This window comes from Phascolarctos cinereus, unplaced genomic scaffold (assembly GCF_003287225.1).
Source record: "Phascolarctos cinereus isolate Bilbo 61053 unplaced genomic scaffold, phaCin_HiC Scaffold_4;HRSCAF=312, whole genome shotgun sequence".
Taxonomy (NCBI): Eukaryota; Metazoa; Chordata; class Mammalia; order Diprotodontia; family Phascolarctidae; genus Phascolarctos; species Phascolarctos cinereus.
The window spans coordinates 225512874-225537476 of NW_027555847.1; the positions used below are offsets into that span (position 1 = coordinate 225512874).

The 24603-nt window shown below is 44.9% G+C and overlaps 1 protein-coding gene and 2 long non-coding RNA genes across 3 annotated transcripts in view; 1 reads left to right on the top strand and 2 right to left on the bottom strand.

Annotated features, from left to right (window-relative positions):
- TNRC18 (trinucleotide repeat containing 18) overlaps nucleotides 1–19917 on the bottom strand; it is a 154855-nt gene extending 134938 nt beyond the window's left edge. Inside the window, 2 exon segments of the mRNA XM_021008576.2 lie at nucleotides 19691–19859; nucleotides 19861–19917. Coding sequence (XP_020864235.1) covers nucleotides 19691–19859; nucleotides 19861–19905 — 214 coding nt within the window. The 5' untranslated portion in view covers nucleotides 19906–19917.
- On the top strand, nucleotides 16945–18516 carry LOC110223203 (uncharacterized). Its single transcript, XR_002328621.2, has 2 exons — nucleotides 16945–17535; nucleotides 17909–18516. It is a non-coding gene; the product is annotated as an uncharacterized LOC110223203 (long non-coding RNA).
- Nucleotides 19918–19979: 62 nt separating the features above from the next.
- LOC144456861 (uncharacterized) lies at nucleotides 19980–24515 on the bottom strand. Its single transcript, XR_013486037.1, has 3 exons — nucleotides 24390–24515; nucleotides 22436–22808; nucleotides 19980–20080 (listed from the first exon to the last, which is right to left on the bottom strand). It is a non-coding gene; the product is annotated as an uncharacterized LOC144456861 (long non-coding RNA).
- Between the last annotated feature and the right edge of the window lie 88 nt (nucleotides 24516–24603).

Below are 24603 nucleotides of genomic sequence, written 5' to 3' on the forward strand. Positions count from 1 at the left end.
AAAGACCTGGACTTTACAAGGAGAAATTTAAAAACTGCCTTCTGAAATAATGTATCAAATCAGATATGATACCCTAATAATAGTGTATCAAATCGAATGAGATAATGTATACAGAGTACTTGCAAACCTTATAAAGAGAGAGATAGCCAGTGTTGCCGTGCTAGCTAATGTTTTGAACAAGGAGTTGGCCAGAGAGAGAGGGAAGCGTCTATTCTAGTGTTAACTTGGTCATACAAGTCATCCTGCACCCCCATGCCCCTCACCTTGCTTTGCTTCTGCTGCCACAGTTTGTGAATCCAGCATGGTTTTTCTGGGCTTTCTCTGGGCTCTTCACTGGGGAAAACAAATCAGATGGGCCTTCTCTAATTCCCTGCCTGAAGATAAGGCCTAAAGGGAGGGCTTTCCATTACAAAGGCCTTACAGAGTAGGAGTAGATAAGGTTCTTTCACACAGGGGCATCCATCAGGTAGCAGGCATCACCTTAATGGCTGGGCCAGGCCAGGTGCAGGGCTTGAGGTCACCTGTGCCAGGCTACTGGCAGCAGTAATTAAATGGGTATTAAGGAGCTGCATCCAGTGTTCCTTTACTGCATCATTAGCTGTGCCCCGAAGGCTATTTTCAGACCTGATGACTTAAGGCCAGGTCATGAGCAGGTCAGATAAAAGGAACATAGATTTAGAGCCCAGGAAGGAACCTTAAATAAAGGTTACCTCATTAATAGGAACAGATCTCAAAGGCCATATAGTCCAACCTCCTAGTTTTACAGCAGAGGAAACTGAGGAGGCTCAGAGAATGTAAATGATTTCTCCAAGGTCAAAGAGTCAGAGGGGGGGCCTTTCCACTCTGCCTCCTGGGCCAACAAGGTCTCAATTTCCAGATGAGCATACTGAGACCTGGACAGATGAAGTGACTTGCCCAGAATCGGGGAGCTAGTAAGTGATACAACTGGAACAAGAAGCCAGTTCCTCCAAAACTAAATCTGGTACTTTCCACATCAGGCTTCTTCACCATCAACGATGTGATCGCCATTCTCGGGGAACTCACTTCCAGAACCATAAAAGACACCACTCACTACGGCCCTGACTGAAACAGCTTTCCCTATCTGTCATCACAACCACCACATTCCATTCAATCCCACTACTCCCCAACACTCCACAATGGAAAGAAATATTCCTCCTAGAGATGAGGAAATTGGCTACTGATTGAGTTTCAAAATGCTTCTGGGTACCAACAGCATAAGAGGAAATAATAATAATGATAATAATAACAGCTAACATTTATGTAGATCTTACTATGTGCCAGATACCATGCTAAGTGCTTTACAATTATTACATCATTTGACCCTCATACCAACCATGGCAGCTAGGTGCTACTATCTTCATTTTACAGAAGAGGAAAGTGAGGCCAAACCACAGTTAAATGACTTGCTCGGGGTCACACAGCCATTAAATGTCTGAGGTCACATTTGGCAAGTCCAGTGCTCTATCTACTGAGCCATCTAGCTAAAATCTGACTAACTACTAAAAGGCGCAGTGGCAGAAATGTCAAGAAAGCAAGAACCACACTTAACCTACACAGTGTCTGCGGATTTGGAAAATCACTATGAAGAATGAGTGTCTTTCTAGACTAAGCTTCTTTTTGCATCATCCTCTCTTTCTCCCAATCTGTGTAAACTTGGGTTTTCTTTAGGGTCAACACCAACTTTAGGATGATTTTTAAGAACTAGCCTTCAGGGACAGCTAGGTGGCTCAGTGGATGGAGCACCAGCCCTGAAATCAGGAGGACCTGAGTTCAAATCTGGCCTCAGACCAAACACCTGACACTTGCTAGCTGTGTGACCCTGGGCAAGTCACTTAACCCCAATTGCCTTAAAAAAAAAAAAAAGAACTAGCCTTCACAAACCTAAAAACAATCTTCTGGGGCTCCCAACTGCCTCTAAGATAAAATAGAAAATCCTCTGTCTGGCATTTAAAACTCTCCATAACATAGCTTTCATCCACCTTTCTAGGCCCATAAAGGATTTCACAAACCTCAAAGCTATTGCTGTTATTATTTCTTATTATATTCATATTACTTACTCTCTTTCATGAATTCTCCATTTCAGTCAAAATGGCTTAGGATGGTTTCAGAAAAACCTGCGAAAACTTCTAAGTGAGCAGGACCAAGAGAACATTCTACACAGTTAACAATAATACTGTAGGGAGGATCAACTGTGAAAGACTTAGCAACTCTGACCAAAATGATGATCCAAGACAATTCCAAAGGATCCATGATAAAAAATGCTATCCACTTTGCAAAGAGAAAACTGATGAACTCTGAGCACAGCTTGATGCATTTTTTAAAAATTTCTTTTTTGGAGGTTTATTTTTGCATGGATTTCTTTTGCAACATGGCTAATATGGAAATTAGGGGGGAAATGGCCTGCTAGTTGCTCCCCTTAAGTAACATTCTACCTCCCACCTCCATGGACCTTTGCTCAAATGACCCCCCCCAACAAATTCCCCAGAATATACTTCTTCCTCACCTTCAATTCAAAGAATATCTGATTTCTTTCAATATATATCTCAAGCACCTCCTCCAACTCAGTACAACTGGGGGAGAAGGAGAATTTCTCTCTCTTCATATTATTTTGTATAACTTTTGTCAATTATCTATAAAATGTAAGCTCTTAGAAGGCAGGAATTGTTTTCTTTGGGGGGAGGGTCTTCATTTCCTTGTATCTAGCCACAGTGCCTTGCAAAGAACAGGCCCTTAATATTTGCTCAAACTGACTTAAAGCGCAACAGAAAGTAGAACTAGTGAAGTATTGTTTTTGCTGCTTGTTTCTTTAAGGTGGTTTTGGAGGCGGACCTAAGCCCCTGGGGCAGAGGTGAGTTCTCAGGACCAAAAGAGATTCACTCTCTTCACAAGGTTTCTAAGCAGAAAAGTCTGGAGCAGAAGCTAGCAGGTTTTAACACCAGTGAAAACCTACTTAGTCACTAGACCTCCCTACCCTAAGGGCAGGCTAGTCACTACCTTCCTCCTCACAATTCCTTAGCTGAATCAAACAGTCAAGCCCAAGCTGGTAAAACACGGGAGCAGTTTATCTCACTCATTCATTCATTCAACCGACACCCATTAAGCACCTTCCAAAGCCAGATAATACTGCACCAAGCACCCCGAATAAACACAAAATCAAACAGCTTTTGTCTTCAAGGAGCTTGCCTTTTCCAGAAGGAAAACAACACATAAGTAAATAGGCAATGTTACAAAGTAAAACAAATTATCTTCTGGGAAAGATGGAAGACACTCCCTCTGGGTTGGGGGAGAGGAAAAGGATAGGTATCCTGAAGGAGCTGGTACTTCAGTTGAGTATTAAAGGAAGTCAGGCTTTCAAGAGGAGCTAGTGCATAAAAGCACTGGGCCTGCAGTCAGGAAGACCTGAGTTAAAAAGTGGCCTCAGAAACTTATTAGCTGTGTGACCCTGGGCAAGTCACTTCACTCTGCATCCGTTTCCCCATCTGTAAAAATGAGCTGGAGAAAGAAATGGCAAACCACTCCAGTACCTTTGCCAAGAAAACCCCAAATGGGGCCACAAAGAGTCAAATGTGACTGAACAACAGGCATTCTCTAAGAAGGAGGGATGAGAAAGTCCATCTCATGAATGAACGAAATTAATGGAAAAAAACCCCATTTATTAAGCCTTTACTATGTGCAAAGCACTGTGCTAAGCCATAAGGATATAAACAGAAATGCAAGATAGGCTCTGCTTTCAAGAAGATAGAATTTTAATTGGAGGTGATAACATAAGAGGTCAAATGCATGGAGGTGGGAGATGAGATATTTAGTACCAGAACAGCAATTGGGTCAGGAGGTTACTAGCTCTTCCCAAAATAAAGAGCAACCCAAGTGAACATTTATTATTCATTCCCCTCCAGCTCTCTTTCAGACACCTCCAAGGCTCAGGGGTCTTCTCACCCCATAACCTCCTTCAGCACCTAGGGCTTTCTCTCATTGATGGGTCCCTCCTAGAGCCTCCCATTGGGAGAGGTCCACACATCCTTCATTCCCCTTCTAACCCTAATACTGACTCTCTTTTCCAGCATAGGTACCTTCCCCACTCCACTTCCCACTCCACTTTCTGCTCCCTTTTGTATACAGTCTTTCCCAATAAGAAGGCAAGTTCCTTAAAGACAGAGATTATCTTTCTTTTTGCTTGTATTTGTATCCTAGAGCTTTACCCTGAGGCTAGGCACTCTGCAAGCACTTAATAAATGCTTATTTCCTTCTAACCTTTAGGTGAACTCAGTGTGCAAAATGGGTGAAATGCAAAGCCTACACAATAACAAAATCTCAGACCTCAAGAACCAAGTAGGCCAGCAGTTATGTCTAAGGTTACTTGGTTAGCTGATTTAGCAGATTCAGGCTCAGTGCTCACCAAGCTGTGACCTGACTCCGCAGCCAGGTGGTCAGTTAACCCCTTGGCAAACTCTCAAATTGCTGAGTATCATGGAGGACCCATCAGAAGAAGGTGAAGGACTCCATAAATACATATCCCCACCATTGGGAAAACCAATAATACTACCACTAACAACTCACATTTACAAAGCATTTTGCCTGGCCTCACAATCCTATGAGGTAAGACTTGTGTGTCCCTATTTTACAGGGGAGGAAACAGCCTCAGAAGGATCACAGGGACGTGACAAAAGAGTTAAGAATCAAAAAGAAAACCCTGATCTCGGGTCTCCAAGGCCAGTGTTCTTTCCACTACACCAGAGGACCTATCCACAACTCAAAGCAAATCGTCTTTTCTGTGATCCTTAGCTTTTCAACATACACTCCCCTCTCCAGCCTGGCCAGTCTTCAGGATGTCCTGCTCTGAACATTCCAAGTCCCAAAGGCCAGGCCCACCTGCCCTCCCCACCAAACCTTTACACATCAAAGCATCTGTCCCTTTCCACTTAGCCTATTCAAGCCCCACTCATTCTTCAAGGGTCCAACTCAAGTCTCATCACCTCAACACAAAGGCTTCACTGACTCCTGTGAAAACTCACCTATTCTCCTCTTACAGCACTTATTATCTATACCATTCAATGGCTCCTCACTTGGAATGTGTCAAATTCAGATTATAAATTCCTGGAGAGCAGGGATTCTATCTACCCCCTTACGATAATAGTTAGCATGTATATAGCACCTGAGGGCAGCCGGGTGGTACAGTAGGTAGAGTGCCAGGCAAACTCACCTTCCTGAGTTCAAATCTGACCTTGGACACTTACAGGCTGTGTGACCCTGGGCAAGTCACTTAACCCTGTTTGCCTCAATCTCCTCAACTGTAAAATGAGCTGGAGAAATAAAAGGCAAGGGGGCAGCTAGGTGGCGCAGTGGATAGAGTGCCGGCCCTGAAGTCAGGAGGACCTGAGTTCAAATCCGGCCTCAGACCAAACACTTGACACTTACTAGCTGTGTGACCCTGGGCAAGTCACTTAACCCCAAATGCCTAAAAAAAAAAGAAGAAGAAAGAAATAAAAGGCAAACCACTCTGCTATCTTTGCCAAGAAAACCCCAAATAGGTCACAAAGAATCCGCCGAAACTGAAAACAACTCAACAACATGTAACACTTCAAATTTTGCAAAGTTGCTATGTATGGGATCTCATTTGATCCTTACAATAATCCTATGAAGTAGATGCTATCATTACTCTCATTTTATAGATGAGGAAACTGAGGCTGAGAGGTTTAAGTGACTTTCTCAGCTTCACACAACTAAGGTCAGAAGCAAGACATCAACTTAGGTCTTTCCAGTAGACCTAGAGGGATCTTGTTTTTGTTATTCAGTCTGCCCAGAAGGACCTTAGAGGTTGTCAAGTCTAATTTCCTTATTTTTACTGATGAGGAAACTGAAGCCCAGAAAATGAAGTGATTTCCCCAAGATCACACAGGTAGTAAGGGCCAAAGCCTGGGCTTTCACCGACACTGAGATGCTCAAAGCCAGGTCCCCCGAGTCTAAATCAAGCCTTCTTTCCATTTCACTTCTCTACTGCTTTGTTTCAGCCCCCCACAGCACCTAACACGTCGCAGGTGCCCTACAAACACAGGTTGGTGAGAGGTAGCTGGGTCAATACCACGACCATGCTTTCTAAACCAAAAATCAGGCTCACCATGGTCTGACAAAAGATACTCCTTTTTCAAAAAGCCTCATTCACAAGTGTGTTCCCTTTTCCTGAAGTCAGGATTGTCCTAGAAAATACAGGTCACCACGGTAATAACATAGCAGATTCACATATTGTAAAAGCTAGAAGGAACCTTAGAGATCTTGTCTAAACCACCTTAATAGGAAGCACAAATGAAAGGCAGCACTTCTGAAGATTTTCATTCCCCTTAAAGAAGCAGCCAGGTACGCCGGAAAAACCTTGGGCTCTGTAGTCAGAAAACCTGGGTATGAACACCAGCTCTGATAGCTACTGTTTATTGGACCCTGGACAGGTTAATTCACCCATCTGAGCCTCAGTTTCCTCATCTGCAAAATGAGATAGGGAAGCTTTAGAGTCTTTCTCTCCCAGTTCTCCATTGGATGTTCAACTCTATGGCCTTCTTTGTTTCTGAAAACTTAACCCCAACACACCTGAGCATTGGGAGAAGCTAGGGATTCTAATCAGGAGAGGGAGAGTCCAGGGATCACTGGCAGCTTTTAGAGACTGGAAATGGAAGGCAGGGTATGGAGAATTGCAATGAGGGCAGTCTGGTTGCCACCAAATTCATGACATTGAGCCTGGAAAGTTAGGCAGGGCCTAGATTGAGAGGAATTTAAAATGCCCAGCAAGAACATATATCTTATCAAGAGGGAAGAAGGAGCCAGCCGATATGATATGGTGGAAAAGGAGCAAGATATGAAGTCAGGGGACATGGGTTCAAATCCCCGCTCTGTTATTGACCTTTGTCAAGGCTCAGTTAGCAAGTCTTAGACCTCTCTGAGTTTTATTTTCCGTAGCTGTAAAATGACTGATTTGGACTAGAAGTTCTCTATCTAGATCTCAATCTCTAGACTATGAGTTATTGAGTAGGGGCACAAACCTTTGCTTTTAGGAGTATCAATTTGGCAGCTGTGTGAAGATGGATTAGAGAGGGGACAGGCCGGGGCAGGGAAACAAATCAGCAGACAAATGCAATAGCTCAGATTAGAGATAATGAGAAACTAAACTAGGATGGTGGCTATTATGAATGGATAGGGAAGAGGGAAGAGCATGGTGTGGAAAAGAGTTCTGTTTTAGGTGTGCTGAGTTCAAGATGTCTATGGGACATCCAGTTGGAAATGTCCTACAGGCAGCTGGTAATGAGGGAGTAGGCTCAGGAGAATGATAAGCTAGCTATGTAGGTCTAGGAATCATCTCCATAGAGATGATAGTTCAACTAAGGGTAACCTGATGAAAAGACCAAAAGGGAGGGTTTAAAGACAGAAGAGGGCCCAAGACAGGACCCTGGGGTACTCCCAACAGTACATGGATAATGAATGATCCAGCAAAGGGTACTGAGGAACAGTCAGACAGGTAGGAGAATAACCAGGAAGACTGAAGGACAGGGAAGTATCATAAAAGCTCAGAGAGGAGAGAGGGAAGTCAGAAGATGGGCTGCTCAATAGTGTCAAATTCAGCAGAATGGTTGAGTTTTCCAATGTGGAGCAGAACTTATCACAAAATAAATATCGAACCACCATGAAGAAGGAGGTTATCTGGAATTAAAAACAGATGCATTTATTAAAAGGTCATATAAAACTGTACATATAAAGTACTGAATCCTAGGCAGCTGCAGCTAAGTGATGAAGTGAGTTGTACTGAACTTGGAGTCAGGAAGACTTGAGTTTGAATCTTATATCAGATCCTTATTCTGATGACCTGGAAGAAATGGGTATAAGAGCACCTACTTCACAGAGCAGTTGCAAGGAACAAATGAGGTAACATGTAATTTTTGTTGTTGAGTCATTTTCAGCCATGACCCCTTTTGGGGGGTTTTCTTGGCAAAAGATACTGGAATGGTTTGCCATTTCCTTCTCCAGATGCTCATTTTATAGATAAGAAACTGAGGCCAACAGGGTGAAGTGACTTGCCCAGCTAGTAAGTGTATAAGGCTGGGATGTGGACTCAGGAAGATGAGTTTTCCTGATTTCAAGCCCAGTGCTCCATCCACTGTGCCCCCGAGCTACCTTAAGGTATGTAAAGCACTCTCCAAACCTTAAAGGGCTAACCCTAAATGCCAGCTATTATTAGCTATTAATAGCACTGACACTGGGATGGCAGTGCCCAAACCAGGCAGAGAGTAAGGCAATCTCCACTGTTAGAAAAGAAAGGAGGTGGGTGCAGAGGAAGCTGTATGTTAAGTCTTCATGTTTCCACTCGGTTTTCAAAGTCCATCAGCCCTACCCAACTCTCAACACTTTTTATCCTAGGCTGACTATAGCTCCTCATTTCTCTTATAATTAGGGCCAATTAACATAACTGATTAGATTTAGCTCCCATTTAGCCTAATTTACTTGCATGCACACAATGGGACTATATCAGATGTTTATTACACAACAAGGCAACCAAACCCAGAATGAAGGCCTGGCAACTTCAGCTCTGTCTTACAGCCCAGGTTTGGTAAGTGAATTCTCCACAGCCACCTTCTTTGGCTTTGAAATTACACTGGTCAATAAGAACATAAATAGAAGGAACCCTTAAAACTTACAGGTTCCAACTCCCTCTACAAACCAGTCCCAGAGAGGTGTGAAGTACCTTGTCCAAGGTCATATTACTAGGCAGTAAAATGCTGGGACTGGAACCCAGGTCTCAATTACCTAGGTATGGTGCCCTTTCCCCTCTACCATATTGCCTGTCTAGTTCCCTAGTCTTTCCACAACCCTGGCCTAACACAGGATGATCTCCAGTCTCTCCTACTGCCATTCAGGTAATAACTGGTACTTCCTTAGCCCTTCTAAGTTTACAAAGTATTTTCTTTAAAACCAGCCCGAGGCATGTAGTACAATTATTTCTATTTTTTCCTCATAGACTTATTAATATTTTTGTTATAAATATGTATCATCAAACAAAACGGATTCCCACATTTGTCATGTCATATATGACATGTGTATATCTCAATCTATATAGCACAAGTACTATTAACTTCATTTTACAAAAAAGAAACTGAGTCTCAGAGTGGTAAAGAGCCTTGCCTAGCAAACAAACGAGTGTGAAAGTTTATAGCCTTACTCATGCTCAGTTTCCCACACTTTCCCATTCATATCCACCCCACATAGGAGGATTCTCTACTAAGTGACTCCCTTCTGTATCTCATTCTTTCTTTCTGATCCGAAAGAAACATTAAACTTCCCTCTAGCTAGTTCATTTTGCATGCCATGAACTGATTTCCTTTTACCCTAGGTCAGGTCCTCAAAACCCAAATACTATATGTCTTAGCTTCCTAATTGTCCTCTGCTTCCAGTTTTCTCCCCTCTCCAATCCATTCTCTATCCTCCTGCTAAAATGATCTTCCTAAGGCAGAAATTTGACCGTGCCATTCATTCTCCTACTCAAAAGCATTTAGTCCCATCCTTCGCCTAACTACAAACTCTTTGGCCCAGCACTTTAAACCCTCCATAACTCGGCTCCCTTTTAGGTTTTCAGATTTATTTCTTACTACTCCCTATTAGAAATGGTATTCCAGCCAAAGTAGATAAGGACTACCACCACCACCACTACTACTATCACCATACCACTACCACCACTACTACTACCACTACTACTACCACTACCACTACTGCTACTACTACCACTACCACTACTACTACTAGGGGGATAGAATTCAGTACACTTATGTCCTGTAACAGGAAGAGTACCAACCTGCCAGGAATGAATTTCACCACCTCATTTTTGACCCTTAGGATCTTGGTCCTTTTCAGGGCATAAATCCCTTGATCACCCCAAATATTTGTACTTTCTCCATACAACCATTTTTCTGATTTTACTTATTAGCATACATGTTGTATCATTTCCCCCTCCCCTCTTCTAGTAAGCTCCTTGAGTGACGACTCGTTTTTGTATCCTCAGCATTAATGTTGTCAAAATGTATTGCATTAAAATGTCTATTAATCATATCCCCTACTCTAGAACCTAAGATGAACTTCTACTCTATGTAGGATCAAGTGCAAGCTTCTCAGTTGGGCATTTAAGGCCCATCTCCTATCCAACTTCCACTTTTTTTTGTCTTTTCTTTTTAAAGTGTAAATTTTAATTTTTTTTCAAAGGTTGTACACCTTCTCTTTTTATGTCACAGTCATTTTCAGACATAGCCCCTTACTACCAACAAATAAGACTTCCCCTGTAACAATGACAATGAGTTAAGTAAAACTGACTAGAGCATCTACTCTGCATAATTAACAGTGTTTGCAGTATTTGCCAGCCTTACCCAAACTCTACCAAAAGAGGGAAGTGCTTTCTCATTTCTTCTCCAAAGCCAAAGGCTAGACATAATTACTCAACCTCCTTCATTTTCATGGAATTTTTTTGTTTATATTACTGAAGTCAGTGTATATATTATTCTCCTGGTTCTGCTTGCTTCACTTTAGATACATTTATACGTCTTTCCATGTTTGTCTAAATCCTATGCATTCATCATTTCTTTGAATGACAAAATTCAATTCCATTCAGACACCAATATTTTAGCATACATGGAAATTTTCTGCCTTTGATTTCCCAGTCCAGTAGTGGGAATGCTTGAGTCAAAGGTCACTTAAAAACTATTAATGACTTTTTCTTACATAATTACACATTGTTTTTCCAGAATGAGTTGACTAATTCACAGCTTTAGTATATTAGTGTATTAGTATGCCTGTTCTCATCCCTACCAAAGTGAAACCTCAGAGCTGTCTGAATTTGCATTTTCCTTAGTGATCTGGAGCAGTCTTTTCCAGGTCACTGACAAGTATGCAATTCTTTTGTTTGTTTGGATCCTTTGACCACTTATCTATTGGGAATGGCTTTTAGTCTTAAATATTTGTATCAATTGCCTATATATCACATCTATCTTGGATCTCTAAGATATTATTTCCAAATATCAGTATCATCCTCTCCTCTTTTCTCATAGAATTATAGAGTATTAGAGCCCAGAAAGGACCTTAGAGATCACAAAGTATAATCTCCTCTGTAGGTCATTTGAGAAAAAGCTAGAGGCCCCAGAAGGGATGCCCCGCTAGCCCAAACTCACTCTTCCTGAAATTATTCTTTAGTTTAGGATTATTCACAGTTTAGTAACAATACCAAATACTCTCCAATACCATTTCTTACTGTTTCATATTTTATCAATGAAAGAGATGTGAATTCTAGTCCCTGCCTCCCCTCTCCCCACCAAAGAGCTGAAAATCTCACTGAGGTACCAATGTAGAAAGAATGGTGGATTTGGAGTCCAGGGATTTGTGTGAAACTTGGTTTTTTTGGTTTGTTTTTTTGGCTAGGCAGTGGAGTTAACTGACCTGCTCAGGGTCACACAGCTAGTAAATGTCAAGTGTCTGAGGCCTGATTTGAACTCGCCGGCCCTCCGGACTCCAAGGCCGGTGCTCTATCTACTGCGCCACCTAGCTGCCCCCATGTGAAACTTGTAGACCTGCTATTATCAACGTCACCTTTGACAAATCTCTTCTCTAGGCCTCACCTTTTCTCACTTAGAAAACGACAAAGTTGGAATGGATGGGGTCTAACATTCCTTTCCAGATTTAAATATATGTATGTTTTTAAAAGCACATACAAGCATGCTATTTAAAAACAGGAGACGAAGAAATAAGCATTTATATAGTACCTACTGCATGCGAGGCACTAAGCTAAGTGCTTTGCTTTCCCCCCCAACCCCAGACAATTGGGGTTAAGTGATTTCCCCAAGGTCACATAGCTACTAAGTGTCTGGGGCTAGATTTGAACTTAGGTCCTCCTGATTCCAGGCCCAGTACTCTATCTATCCACTGCACCACCTAGCTAAGTGCTTTACCCATATTACCTCATTTGATAGAGTAGGGGTTCTATTTTATACCTCTCATATTCCTCTGTCAGTAACAGTGCCAGCAACACAGGTGTTAGCTGCTGTTATTAAAACTGGTGACACTAGAATTATTCATGTAAAACCTGGGTTCTGGCCAGGTTTTAACACTTACTAGGAGTTACTTTAGGTCACACTCTGGTATGACCTCAGGCAGCAATGTTCTCATCTCTAAGGGGGTGGAGGGGCACAGAGGGAGGGGTAGAAGGATGATTTGATGATCTCAGAGGTCCCTCCTGGTGCTGACATTCATATACTTTGTTCTAAGGTCACTTTCAGCTCTGACAGCTATTTCATACTCTAAGATCCCATCCAGTTCTTCAGTCTATGTTCTTCAGTCTATTCCAGCTCTAACTTTACGTGATTATATTGATACCTTAAAATATGAATTACTCTTTCAATGTGGAGAGGAAGTGGGTCATAGCAGAAAAAGAACTGGTCTTAGAGTCAAGAAGACTTCAAAGGTTCATGTCTCTCAACTAACATCTACTAGCTATGTGACTGTGGACAAGTCACTTAATACTCAGTATCCTAGGCAATTCTGAGAGCATAAACTGCAGAGAAAGTGCTCACATGCACCTTCTCACAGTGAGTTTCCTCATCTAGGAGTCTCATTTACCAATAAAATTACAGGTCTGGTCCCTATCCCTAAAATTTAATATTAATACAATGCTTTTCACCTATCAAACAAAAGTACTTGTTAATTGCAGCAGGTTAGTGAAAGTGACTAGATTTGGAGGTTTTGAGCCTGGCTTAGAAACCCAGATCTTCCACTGGCTACCAATGTGACCTTAGGGCCTCAATTTCCTCATCTGTAAAATAAGATGACTGTATTAGATAACGTGTAAAGTTCCTTTTAGTTACAAGACTAGGAACCTATCACTAATTTGTAACATTATTTCAGGATCTATTTCCCATGTATTTACCCATACATTCTTGTTGTACCCTCTAGCAGCTAGGTAGCACAGCGGACAGAGCTCTGGATCTGAAGTCAGGAAGACCTAAATTCAAACCCAGTCTCAGACACTAATCCATTAATCCACAGCTGTATGACCCTAGGCAAAGCATTCAATATTGTCTGCCTCAGTTTCCTCATCTATAAAATGAGAATAGTAATAGTACCTACCTCCCATGTTTTCTTCTGAAGATAAAATGTGATATCTGTAAAGCACTTTGCAAACCTTAAAATACTATATAAATGTTAATCATCGTTATCATTATTATTATTCTTAGAAAGCCCAAGAAATTTCTGTGGGAGGTCTTAGGATACTGTAGTGACCCTGAAATGACTAGGGCTACTGATGGTGATATAACCTTGGACCCCTATGCCTAGTATCACCTCCCAAAATCTATCCCTGAAATGACTTTTCAACCTTCCAACATCACCCAAATATCCACACACGTTTTAACTGATGTCAACTGTACCGCAGCAAAGCCTGGGGAGGAGCTGTAGGCTAATAATGGAATGAATCTGTGGGCACTTACAGACAAGACAAGAATAGTATTATCTACTGCTTAGTTACAGGAGAGATTCCTAACCTATATCCAAACCTAGAATCTCCCCTGCTATTGGAAGTGCCTTTCTGCTCAAAGGTAGACCTACAAATTCATAATAAGGGCTAAGTCCAAAGAAAGAACCTATCCCCAGAACCCCACAGCTTAAGAAATAATAACACTTCCATGTTTATGCAGGATGGTATAATGGATAAGGGACTGGACTTGGAATCAGAAAGACCTAGGTTCAGATCCCCCTCAGATGCTTATTAGCTGGGTGAGTCACTTAACCTCTCTCAGCTTCAGTTTCCTCATCTGTAAAATGGGAATAACAGCAGCACCTACCTCAAGTGAGATAATATAAAGCCCTCTGCAAACCTTAAAGTGCTACATAAATGTTAACTAACATCACGCAGCACTGGCAGGCAGCATCACCATCACTAGATGCGGAATTCAGAGCACCTATTTTCAAATGCTGGCTCTTTCAATTACAAGCTGTATGACATTGGGAAGGTTATTTCACCCATTGTGGCCTCAGTTTCCTCATCTGCAAAATGAGGGGATTAGACTAAATGACCTCTGAGGTTCCTTCTAGCACTAAAACTAGTACTCCAATGAGCTTACTAGATGAGGAAACTGGCTCAGCCAGGTTAAGTGACTTGCCTATAGTCACACAAGTAAGAGATGTCAGGTAGGGTCCACAAACCAGAGTCTTCTGACCCTTTCCACTTCATTTTGATGCCCTCCTGGGATGAAAATATGAGAGAAAAGAGACTTTACTAGTATTATTGAGGGTTCTCTTTCCAGAGGGAGGAGACTCTGCTTTTAAGTTCTATGTTTATCCTAAATAAACCCTCAAGAAGAAGGTGAGCCAGCCGAAATAAATCTTAGCAGTGGGCACCGAAGGCAGCCTGATGCACAGCACCACTAACTCAGGCCCCACTCGAATTAATAAATAACAAGTAAAAGGCTGATCAACAGCTAATCTGATTACGGAGAAGGAGCCAAACTCCAAGATATCCTTGTGTTTTGAGAAGAGCAGTAGAGTCAGGAACCCTGAGCCCCTTGCTAGCCATGTGTAATCTTAAGCAAATCACTTCACCACTAACCTTTTACTTCGTCTGTAAAAATGAAAGAATAGCACTTACTAATGTAGAAATGGAATCAATGGAATTAATCATCCTGCCACAATTAATCACTAACTTTACATGGTTGTTGTGAGGCTCAAATGAAGCTTTATTATAGGATGAAGCCCTTATACAAATAAGATATTTACTATTATTAAAAAGGTAAACTCTAAAAAAAAAATACAAGGACAAAGGTCCAAGGCTAACTGAAAAGAAAAAGAGAAGGAAAGAAGGTCCCTTCTAGAATCCCAGTGTCTAATACACCCAACAGCATTCCAGGGAATTAAACTTGAAGACAATACTGATATCCTCCTTTAATATCCGAAGACCTTTCACAGGAAAGCTTCTTTCTTAGTTTAACACACCCTCCTGACATTTCCTTCATGACATCAGTCAACGAATATTCAGAAATTAACGCTTTAGAGATTACTAGCTTCTAGAAGGGCAAACGCGATGTTGAAAGGAGTCAACTAGCATTTTTTAAGTGCCTATAATTTGCCAGGTATAGTGCTAAATTCGCGGGACACAAAGAAAGGCAAAAACAAAAAACACATAAAAAACAAAAAAAAAGAGTTCAAAGAACTGAACTCTGGTCCAGTCAGATGACCTGGATCTTTGTCCCATCTCTGTCACAAACTAGCTATGTAACCCTGGGCAAATTAGTTTAATCTCTCTGGACTTTAGTTTCCTTATCTTTAAAATGGGAGTAATAACAATCATAGTTTCATAGTTGTTTCCAGTATTCCAAATATAAGTGAAAGCACTTTGAAAAAAAAAATGTTCCCCGTAAAATAGAATTACTCTTGGACTCTCTGGCCATCTTAAAGCCCTCTCAAGGGGAAGAAAAAAGGAAGTGGTCCAGGAAACTACAGAAAAACTTAGCCGTAAACGTCCTCCAGGAAGAGTCCAAACAGCATAAGGGACAAAGGGCGGTGAGCTTCGTCACTGAACCTGGTTCCACCTTCCTCCACTCACCTACCTGACCCAGTCAGTCCCTGGCACTCTCGGGAGCCAATGGTGGGGGGGGAGCGGGGGAGGAAAAGGCAGGCCCAGGACAGGTCTAATTTCACTGAGGCCGACGTCTGGGCTCTGGGATTAAGCCCAGCCCCTGCCCCAGGGCTGCGGCTAGGGTGACTGGCCAGGCCCAGTTAATAAAAAAAGCCTGAGGCAGACTAAAATAGAACCAGCGGAAATAATTACGAAGTCCTAAAGGATCCTACCGGCTACTAGAGTAGTCCGTCCCCGTTCCGTCGTCCGTCCCCCCCCCCAGTCCCCGCCTTTGGGACAAGGGAAATGCCCGGTTTACCCCCATTCTGGACCCCTGATTGGGTTTACATTGAATTTCCACGGCAGCATTTTTCCAAAATTGCATTCAATTCTAGGCAGTCCATTTCCTGGTTGGGGGGTGGGGTGGAGGCGGACCTACAGTTTGCACCTGGGAAAAGGCAGGGCTATTAACTAATTTGTTATATTCCCAGCCCACGGTAACCCAAATCTAGTCTTTTTTTTTTCTACCAATGCCCAGATCGACCCCAATCTCAGCCTCGTCAGGTGACTCCCTCCCCCGGTTCCCTCCCCCCTATTCCTTCCTAACTAGGGAATTTCTTCGGCAGAGTTGAGGCAGACGTGGCGTCTCGTACGGACTTGCTCCCTTCTTTCCTCCCCACCCGGGCCAGACGCCAGGAAGGGAATAGAGTTCCAGTCATTTCAAGGCCCAGTGAGCACTGAATTTAGCCGGGCCTAGGGAGGGTCATCACCGCAAGATCAGCCCATTGGTCTAGGCCAGGCTAACAGTCTTGCCAGAACTCCTGGGTCTTCTCACCCTGGGTTTTTCTAAAGCAAAGCGTAGGACCACATCTTTCCTTTTTTTTTTTTTTTTGGCGGGGCGAGGCTTTCCACCCTTTCCACCCTCCCCACCCCCCAGCCCCCAACCCCACTTCCCAGTCCCTGGAAAGAGAGAGAGCACTAAGCACTTATCCATTCTGCTGCGGCACCCTGAGGGCTCCGGAGCTAGGCTAGACCCTCCTCCTCGTTGGTCCCCTACACCCCAGCACACAATCCCGCCCCTCCCCTCTTCACCCCCTCTCCGTCCCCCATTCTAGGTCACCAATGCTCCAAGAGGTCGCCCCCACCCCGCCCCCCAACCCCAGCACAGTGTAGCCTCACAAAGGCCCTTTGTCCCTCCGATCCGCTGCCGGGCAGGTTCCTGAAAAGTTAAACACGCAAAATAAATAAGAGAGAAAGCGGGAAGAGGTCGGCTAGGGCCCCAGGGACTACGGGTGGAGAGAAAGGGAGGGAGGCGCCAGCTCCGGGGCTGGGACCAATCCGACCCGGCAGAAGCAGGAAAGAGAAGCCCCGGGTCAGCTCGGACTACGAACACCCCACAAACCCCACCTCTCTGATTTTTCCACTGTTTGGTACATTCCCCCCCCCTTCCCCTGCGCTCAAACGAATGCTGCAGCCACCGGTCGGGCATTTTCCAGTGAACTGACGCCCTAAAATACCGATCGGGGAAAAAATAAATCCCCTCAAATGGAAGAAAAACGAAAAGGACCCCTGCTCTTGGGAAGAATTTAAATTTTAATGATAGGTTCGGGGATGCTTCTTCTGCCGAGTAATAAGGGGAGGTGGGAGCATGCTGGAAGGAGAGAGGCCCAGAGGATGCAGGAAAACTAAGTGGGGAAGAGGAACCGATTCCGCGTTCTTGGTGGCCCTCGGCACCACTCTCCAGAGACCCCAGCTCCCAGGACCCAAAAACTCGATCTCTTTCCCCTCCCCCAGCTCCTCACAGTCCGAGCCCGAAGCTATGCGTCCCACCGCGCCGCCGCAGCCGCCTCAGCCTCCCACTTTCACAACTGCCCGGGAACAGACGGCGTGACCTGGTAAACAACACAGGGCAGGACAGAAGCTAGAACGTGACAGGTCACAACTGCAGGGACAAGTGGTGGGCAGGAAGGGCCCAAGGCTGGAATCCAACCAAGAAAAATTCCCTTCTCTCTCCAGGCCAAGTTAGTTGAACCAACTAGATTTTAGACTCCACGCTCAGAGAGAGTAGAACTAGTTATTTCAAGTAAACCCTGTGCAAGTCCTAGCTCGGCTGGGCGGAGAGGGTCACTAGGAGATTCGAAGGGAGTAGACAGCCGAAAGCTGGATTTAGTTCCAGCCGGTTTGGGGGAGTGGGGGGTGGAGGGCGGAGGGCGGGTGCCCATGTGCTCCCGTTTTATTGCTTTGTTCATTTTAAACCTCTCGTTTCAGCACCTGGAAAACTGGCACTGCCAACCATTCTCTAGCCCATAAATCTTTCCCCTCGATCTGAGCAGCTTCCTTCTCTGCAGATGTTGGCAATCAGGTTTGCAAAATTTCAAAGTCATTCATTGCAGACGGGTGAAGGGAGGCAGGGCTGATTGCAGCAAACACACACAAAATCTTGTCACCTTAGCAAAGTCTACTGTCATCACAGCAACCCCCTCTCCACACCCCAGAAAAAAAAGTCTTGAACCGCAGAAGGGAGACCTCCCCACAACTTTGCAGACAACAGCTGCAACATCAAAGAATCACAATAGAACAAGGCAATTCACCCCCACCCCAAGTCAGAACGGCCTACCACTCTGCTCTGCAGTCCTGGAGCTCAGTCCCGGTACACCCAGGAGTCTCGGATAGGCAGAGTCTGACTGCCCAACATCTGGGAATCAGCCAGCGGTAGGAGCTCAGAGACTGAGACAGTCGGAATGGGAGGGTGTCTATATGGCTGGGTGTTTATTAAATACACCAAAGCTTCCAAAAATCTTAGTAAACAAATCTTAAGGGGGAAAAGGCAGTGGGAAAAGATCTTTTTTTAAAGAAAAGAAAAAAGTTTTACCGTTCTGGCTTTTGTGGGATTTTTTTTTATCTTAAAAGGTTCTAAAACTGAAAACACACTCTTCGGGTTGGACTAGCCTTTAAAAGTTATCTTGGAATTAACCCCCCCCCCCAAAAAAAGCTTCAATCCCCAGCGTCCAGCCACTGAGTAGTCAGTCAGCTCTTTTCCCCCGCTGAGGACTGGGGAGGAAGGATATTGTAAAAGGAGACTTCTGAAGGATCTTGGGCCTGCTTAATCCCCATGATGTCTGTTCTGACCCGGGCTTTCTCTTCCTGGTTCCTGCCGCAGGAATATATCCAGCTAGCTGGCCTGGGAGGTCAACCTCCCCCTAAGCAGAGAAGCCAGACCAAACTGGTGGGGTACAGTGCAAATGAATCTCCAGCCCCTTGAAGCAGATGTCAGCTATACTCCCAAGACACATACTTTTCCAACATAGGGCAAATCTTTGCCAGGAAGCTCCTTCACAAACAGAGCTGTCTCTTTTCCTTGTTCCTAACTCTGGTAGCCTGTGCCTCCCTCAGCCAAGCAACCCAGGTTCCCTCGGGGTGGAGCAAAGAGTAGCCTGGTATAGAATGAACCTTTGAGAGTTCCCCAGTCCAGCCCTGTCCCAAAGGGAAAGGGAAATCTAGATTTCTTTTTCTGAAACCCTACCGAAATGCAATCTGTCCAGACCGGGCTGGACACTGCTGCTATCTATGCCCTCACACTCTTACTCTAGAGATTAAGAAAAAAATTTTTTTAATTTGGTACTCCCGGGAAGGGACTCTTGACTCTTTCTGATCATGTCCCTGAAGCCAAGGGATGTCTGTTCAGATCTCATATTCTCCAAGGGAACACTCCCAGTGGACTGAAAGGGTTGCAGAAGGACCTGACAGGGAAGATTTCCAAGTACATTTACTTCAGCGACTAAAAGCCTCATTTCGGGGAAATATTCCCTTGCTCCCCTCCCCAATATCCTAACCCTGGGTCTTCCACATCCCCTTGCCAAAAGTCCGCAGTTGTTATTTATATCAGATTTTAGAAACCCGAAGGGGGCTCAACAACTCAGGGACAGTGCAACTCAGGAGAGTCAGGAGGCCACAGATCTCCACTGAATGGGGAAACCGAGTGCTCAGCGTGGCCAGAAGTGGTAACCGGGAAGTGAGGTCGAGAGCTTGGGACCTCGGACTCTTACTTACCCGGGTGCGAATGGAGGTTGATTCCCGACGGCATGTACTTTCCCGGCGGCAGGGGAGCCGGCAGCCCGGCGGCCAGGTGGCCAGAAGAGGAAGGCAGGCGGCCGGCGGCCGTGGCAGCACCGACCCGGTGGCTCTCCATTGCCAACCCGGACAGTAGCGGAGGGGGGGGGGCCGTGGACAGACCGGGGAGGCCCCAAATCTCGGCCATCCATCATCTGAGTGCCAACTTCCAAGCCGTTTCGTTTTCCTCCACCCCTCCCCAGGCGCCCCCCCTCCCAGCGCCCCTCCCCCCCTCCACACACCCCAAATCAGAGGGATTTAAAATATAAGCCTCGGAGCAGTTCCATGGTCTTCGGCCGGCGGAGGGTCCGCTGGGGGCATTTTCTTTGCCTGTGGTGGGGAGAGAGCAGAGACACAAACCCTGGAGTTAGGGCTATTCCCTCCTACCGCTCCCTCCTCCGTACTGCAGCACCGCTCGGAGCCGGGCCAGCAGGTAGGCAGGAGCCGGCGGAGCTCTCCCGGCCCGAAGAGAAAACAAACAACACCCCCTTCCACCACCAAAAAAGGGAAACCACTTTGAAAAACCTTATAAGTTTCTTTTCCCTCAAAGTCTCCCTTTGCCCCTGAATGAGGCAGGAAAGCTTATTAGACCCAGCGGGTATTTCCGTAGTCAAAAATGTATACAAAAGGAACATCGCATTTCAGTTTTCAAAAAATCACCGCTACTTTCTACCCGTTCGGTCTTCCTCAGATCTAGACTTCCAAAATATTACTAAAAATGAAGGCGTACTGCCGCTCTCTTTAACTCCCCTCGACAGACACACAATCCCCGGGGCAGCTTTCATAGGCTTTTTCCCCCTCTTCCCCCTTTTTCTCCAGAAATTCTAAGCCAGAGAGGGGTAGGCTAGCGTGGCTTCTCATGGAAAGACCGGATCCCACCCGCTGAAATATATTTTATTCCAAAATGTCACATGTTTCAGCTTTAAAAACTGAAACCTTTTGCTTCTGAAGATTAAAACGTCTCACTAAACATTTGCTTGGTATCTGATGGGACAAGTTTAATATTTAACCTTGGTAGTTTTTTAGTTTAAATCATCTCCCCTTTCCCCCCCCCCTTTTTGAATTGTATTTTTTCCTAAATCTACTATAAGCAGATCCTCATTCCTCTGAGCAGGTAGGGGCAAGAGTTTCAAAGTGATTATATTAATCAAGTAGGGATTTTTCTTCTTTCCTTCCTGCCCTTCAGTGACAGATTGTCTCAGAAAATTCCGTGAGACGTGGCATACATTCTAGCCTTAGGATTTGGTAGAAATTTAAAAAACAAAACAGGACAAGGTTTGGTTTCATTTTCGATAGACCCTGTATGGAAAAGGGAGGTCGCTAACCCTGGACTGGGGGGGCGGCTGTAGGCACCAGAGAGGCAGGGTGGTGGGGGGGTGGCATCAAGCCTACTTCAGAGTATGCAGTCACCCTCAAAAAAAAATTAACTGCTGAAAAAAAATTCCCCTCTTCTAAAATCTGACTGTTCTCAGTAGAGGGAGTATCCTCTTCCTCCACCCTCCCCACCCCCATGTTTGGTAAATATTCCCGAAGTTCCAATTTAAAGCTGTTTGTTTAAAAGATTTGTCCTTTGCTGGTTTCTTGCGGGAAGGGAGAATCAGTTTGGATACATTTTCCCTCTCTTTTCAAACACAAGCGGGATGGGCAATTACAAATAACTGAATTTTTTTATATTATAAAAAAAAGCTATACAAAAACCCCAGTAGCTCTCTCCCCCAAACAAACTAATCCAAATCTCTTCCCAGTCTTACAGCCCCCCATCCCTTAGACAAGTCTCCAGTATTCGGTTTTGCTGGTGTCTTATCTACAGAGTAAATACTAGCAGGGAGTTTGCCACATTCTTCTTCCCTTTGGACTTGCACATAATTTAAGCTTAAAATACCCTGAACCAAAAATATCTACCCCCAGTCATTTCCCAGGGCTTCTCTTACCAGCTTTGTTAATGGTTTCTTATTTTAACCTGGTTTTTACTTACAAACAGCTCATCCGTCCCTGGTCCCCCTCCCCTCACTCCCATTCTCTGGTTACCAGATGAAACATTTACTTTTTAAAATCTAAGATCGCCACAACCTTGGATACATGTTTTCCATCTTAAGCACAGCGGTAGATGAGCTTCACATGATTAAAAAATTTTTTTTTAAACTACTACTTTCAGAAGACGGACACAAGACCAAAAAAAATGGAGAGCTTAAAGTTGAAGCTTCATATTCAGATTATATGGAAAGGGCTGATTTATTTTTCTGTGAGCTGCGTTGGATGATTCCTACTTTTCTTCTCCCTTAAATGCAGTTAAAATGGCTGAATTCCGGCTTTTAATTAAAAACAGCCTATAATCTAAAATGTCTCTCCCTCTCCCCCACCTCTCTCACAGACTGCTGGGGCACGGAGGGAAGTGGGGGCATTTTTTTTTTAATGGAGGGTAGAGATTTTCCCCTCTAGGTTGTATTTTTCTGGAGGGAAAATCTTAGGGAGGGGGCTAAGGTAGGGAAAATGGGGGATAGTCGAAGAGTCCAATGCAGCTCAGATCCCAGAAAAGTCCCTGCATTCCCAAGTAGTTTGAGGGTGGAAAGGGCTGATGTAAAGAAAGCTAAGGAGGGCAGGTAAGACTTGTGTGGGTAGGAGACCGGGGTGGGAGAGCCAACTATTTAACTTTCCAAAAAAATAAGGGACTAAGGAAAAACCTACCTGCTAGAGCGGATGGTCCCCTTCCCGCCTAACCGCCTCGCCTCTCGGCCATCCTGCCGCCTGCCCCCCGTTCTTGTTTCCCTCTCGGGAATTATATCCAACTCAGACTTTTTGCCCGCCTTTCCTTTTTTTGGTATGAAAATGTCCTTTAGTCCATCCGTTCGGCTCGCCAACTCCTCCACCCTCCAGCAAACAGGCTCTGGGACCCGGCTTGCTCTGCTTTCCTGGAAAATCCAGCTTTCTTTCTCCAGAGGTCCCCGCTTTTTAATAAAATCCAGGTAGCACTGGTTTAAAGAATCCCAAATCTCCATATACAGCCCGGGATTGGAAAAGGTACATTACACAACCCCCTTTCAAGTTCCTCTCGCTGGATCTAAAAAAAAAAAAAATCGGGGGGGGGGAGGGAGGACAACTCTTTAGCAATGAAACCAGCATTGTTCCCCTGCTCCCTCCTCCTCCCGGGCTGGCCAGCCAGGATCTCATAGTAAACCTCCCATTGGTTCCCCGCGCTGCCAATCACGCTCATGTAAACACTTTGGCCCTCAGCCATTCCTATAAAACCAATTATGGACCAAGGGGCTCGAGCAGTTTCCAGGCTCCCCTCGGCGGGGCTGAATGATCAAAACTGGTGGTGAGAATTTTTCCCGGCCGTTTCCAGGCAGCCCTCCCCTCTCCACCAGTGGACCCCCCCCTCGCCCGCCCTTGCCCTCCTCCTCCTCTCTCTCCCTCTCCCCCACCCCCCTCCCAGTCTGGGCTGACTGATCAAAATAGTAGAAGATGGTTGTAGCTGCAATTCAGTTCTTTTCATTCCGCTGTTTAATGGGAATGCTGTCAATTTCCTGCGTACTGAGGACCTGGCAAAGGGACGAGGACTACAGAGTTTGTAGGATCCAGGGGAACCAGAGGAGAAAGGAGAGCTTTAAGGCCGTTTGCTTTTCTTCTCCGTAACCCTCCGTTGTGCTTAGTCTCTCCTGCCTCCCTCCTCCTCATCTCTGTCTCTCTCTGTCTCTCTGTCACACACGCATACACACACACACACACACACACACACACACACACACACACACACACAGAATGCATCTCCTTTTCTTCCCAGATCTTTTCCAAGTTGCACAACCATGGAGGATGGTGCAGTAACAATCCAGTTGTGTGTAGAATGGGAGGAAGCGTCATGATTTATTTTTTTTTTACAAAGCCACCATTCATTCTCTCTATAATGGGGGGGGGTGGAGAGGGAAGCAAACGCATTTTTCCTAGCCCCAGTCCCTCCCTGAAACGCAATGTCAGATCGTTAATGATTAATATTTTGGAGAGGCCAAGGCGGCAGCGGGTGTCTATATAATCTTCTAAAGGGGGTTCCTATAGAAACGAAGGTGGGGGTATGGGTGCGTGATAAGAGCTTTCCCAGCCTAAAACAATCCCAAGCTGATGTGCTTTGGAGCTGAAGAAGCCACTTACAGTCTTTCCTCCTCAAGCCCCTCCCAAACCCCTCTTTTAGAACCGTCACCCCTCCCCCCCCAAAAAAAATCTGAGCAGAAAACAGGATTAAAGCGGCTGAGCTAGAGTACAGAATCCCACTTGATTCTGACATTTCATCCTATTTGCATTTCTCTGCGGGGCTTTCTGAAACCTATTAAACTGTAATATTAAAAACTCTTGGCGTAGGTCCTCTTCTCCAGCCGCTCCACACCCCCATTCCTTTCCTCTCAAACCCCTGATCTCTGTCCCTTCATTTTCTGCTCCCAACTGGAAAGAAGGCGCTGCAGGCGGGGGACGATGTGTTTAGCTAAAAGGAAAGCAGCAGCCAAACCCCTAACTGTTTTGCTGGCCGCGCTTACTGGAGGGAGAGGAAGGAGGGGTAAAAGTCCCCCCAATTCCCCAGACTTTGTACTTTCCATACTGCCCTTTCAGCAAAATCTCTCTCGTGCTCGCCAGCCTGCAGAGGAGAACGTACCTGGTTAGAAGGGAAAATAAGGAGGATAAGAGACTCGGTAATCAGGGAGGCAACGCTGCCTGGATACCCCGCTAGCCTCAGAGTCAGTCCCCGAGCCGAGCCGCCGCCTGAGTCACCACCGAACCTTCCTGGCTCGGCTCTGACTTCCCAGGCGGAGGTTAAGCAAGAGCTGGTGGGGATATATCTGGGGCTTTCTCTTGAAAGGGAAAAGAAT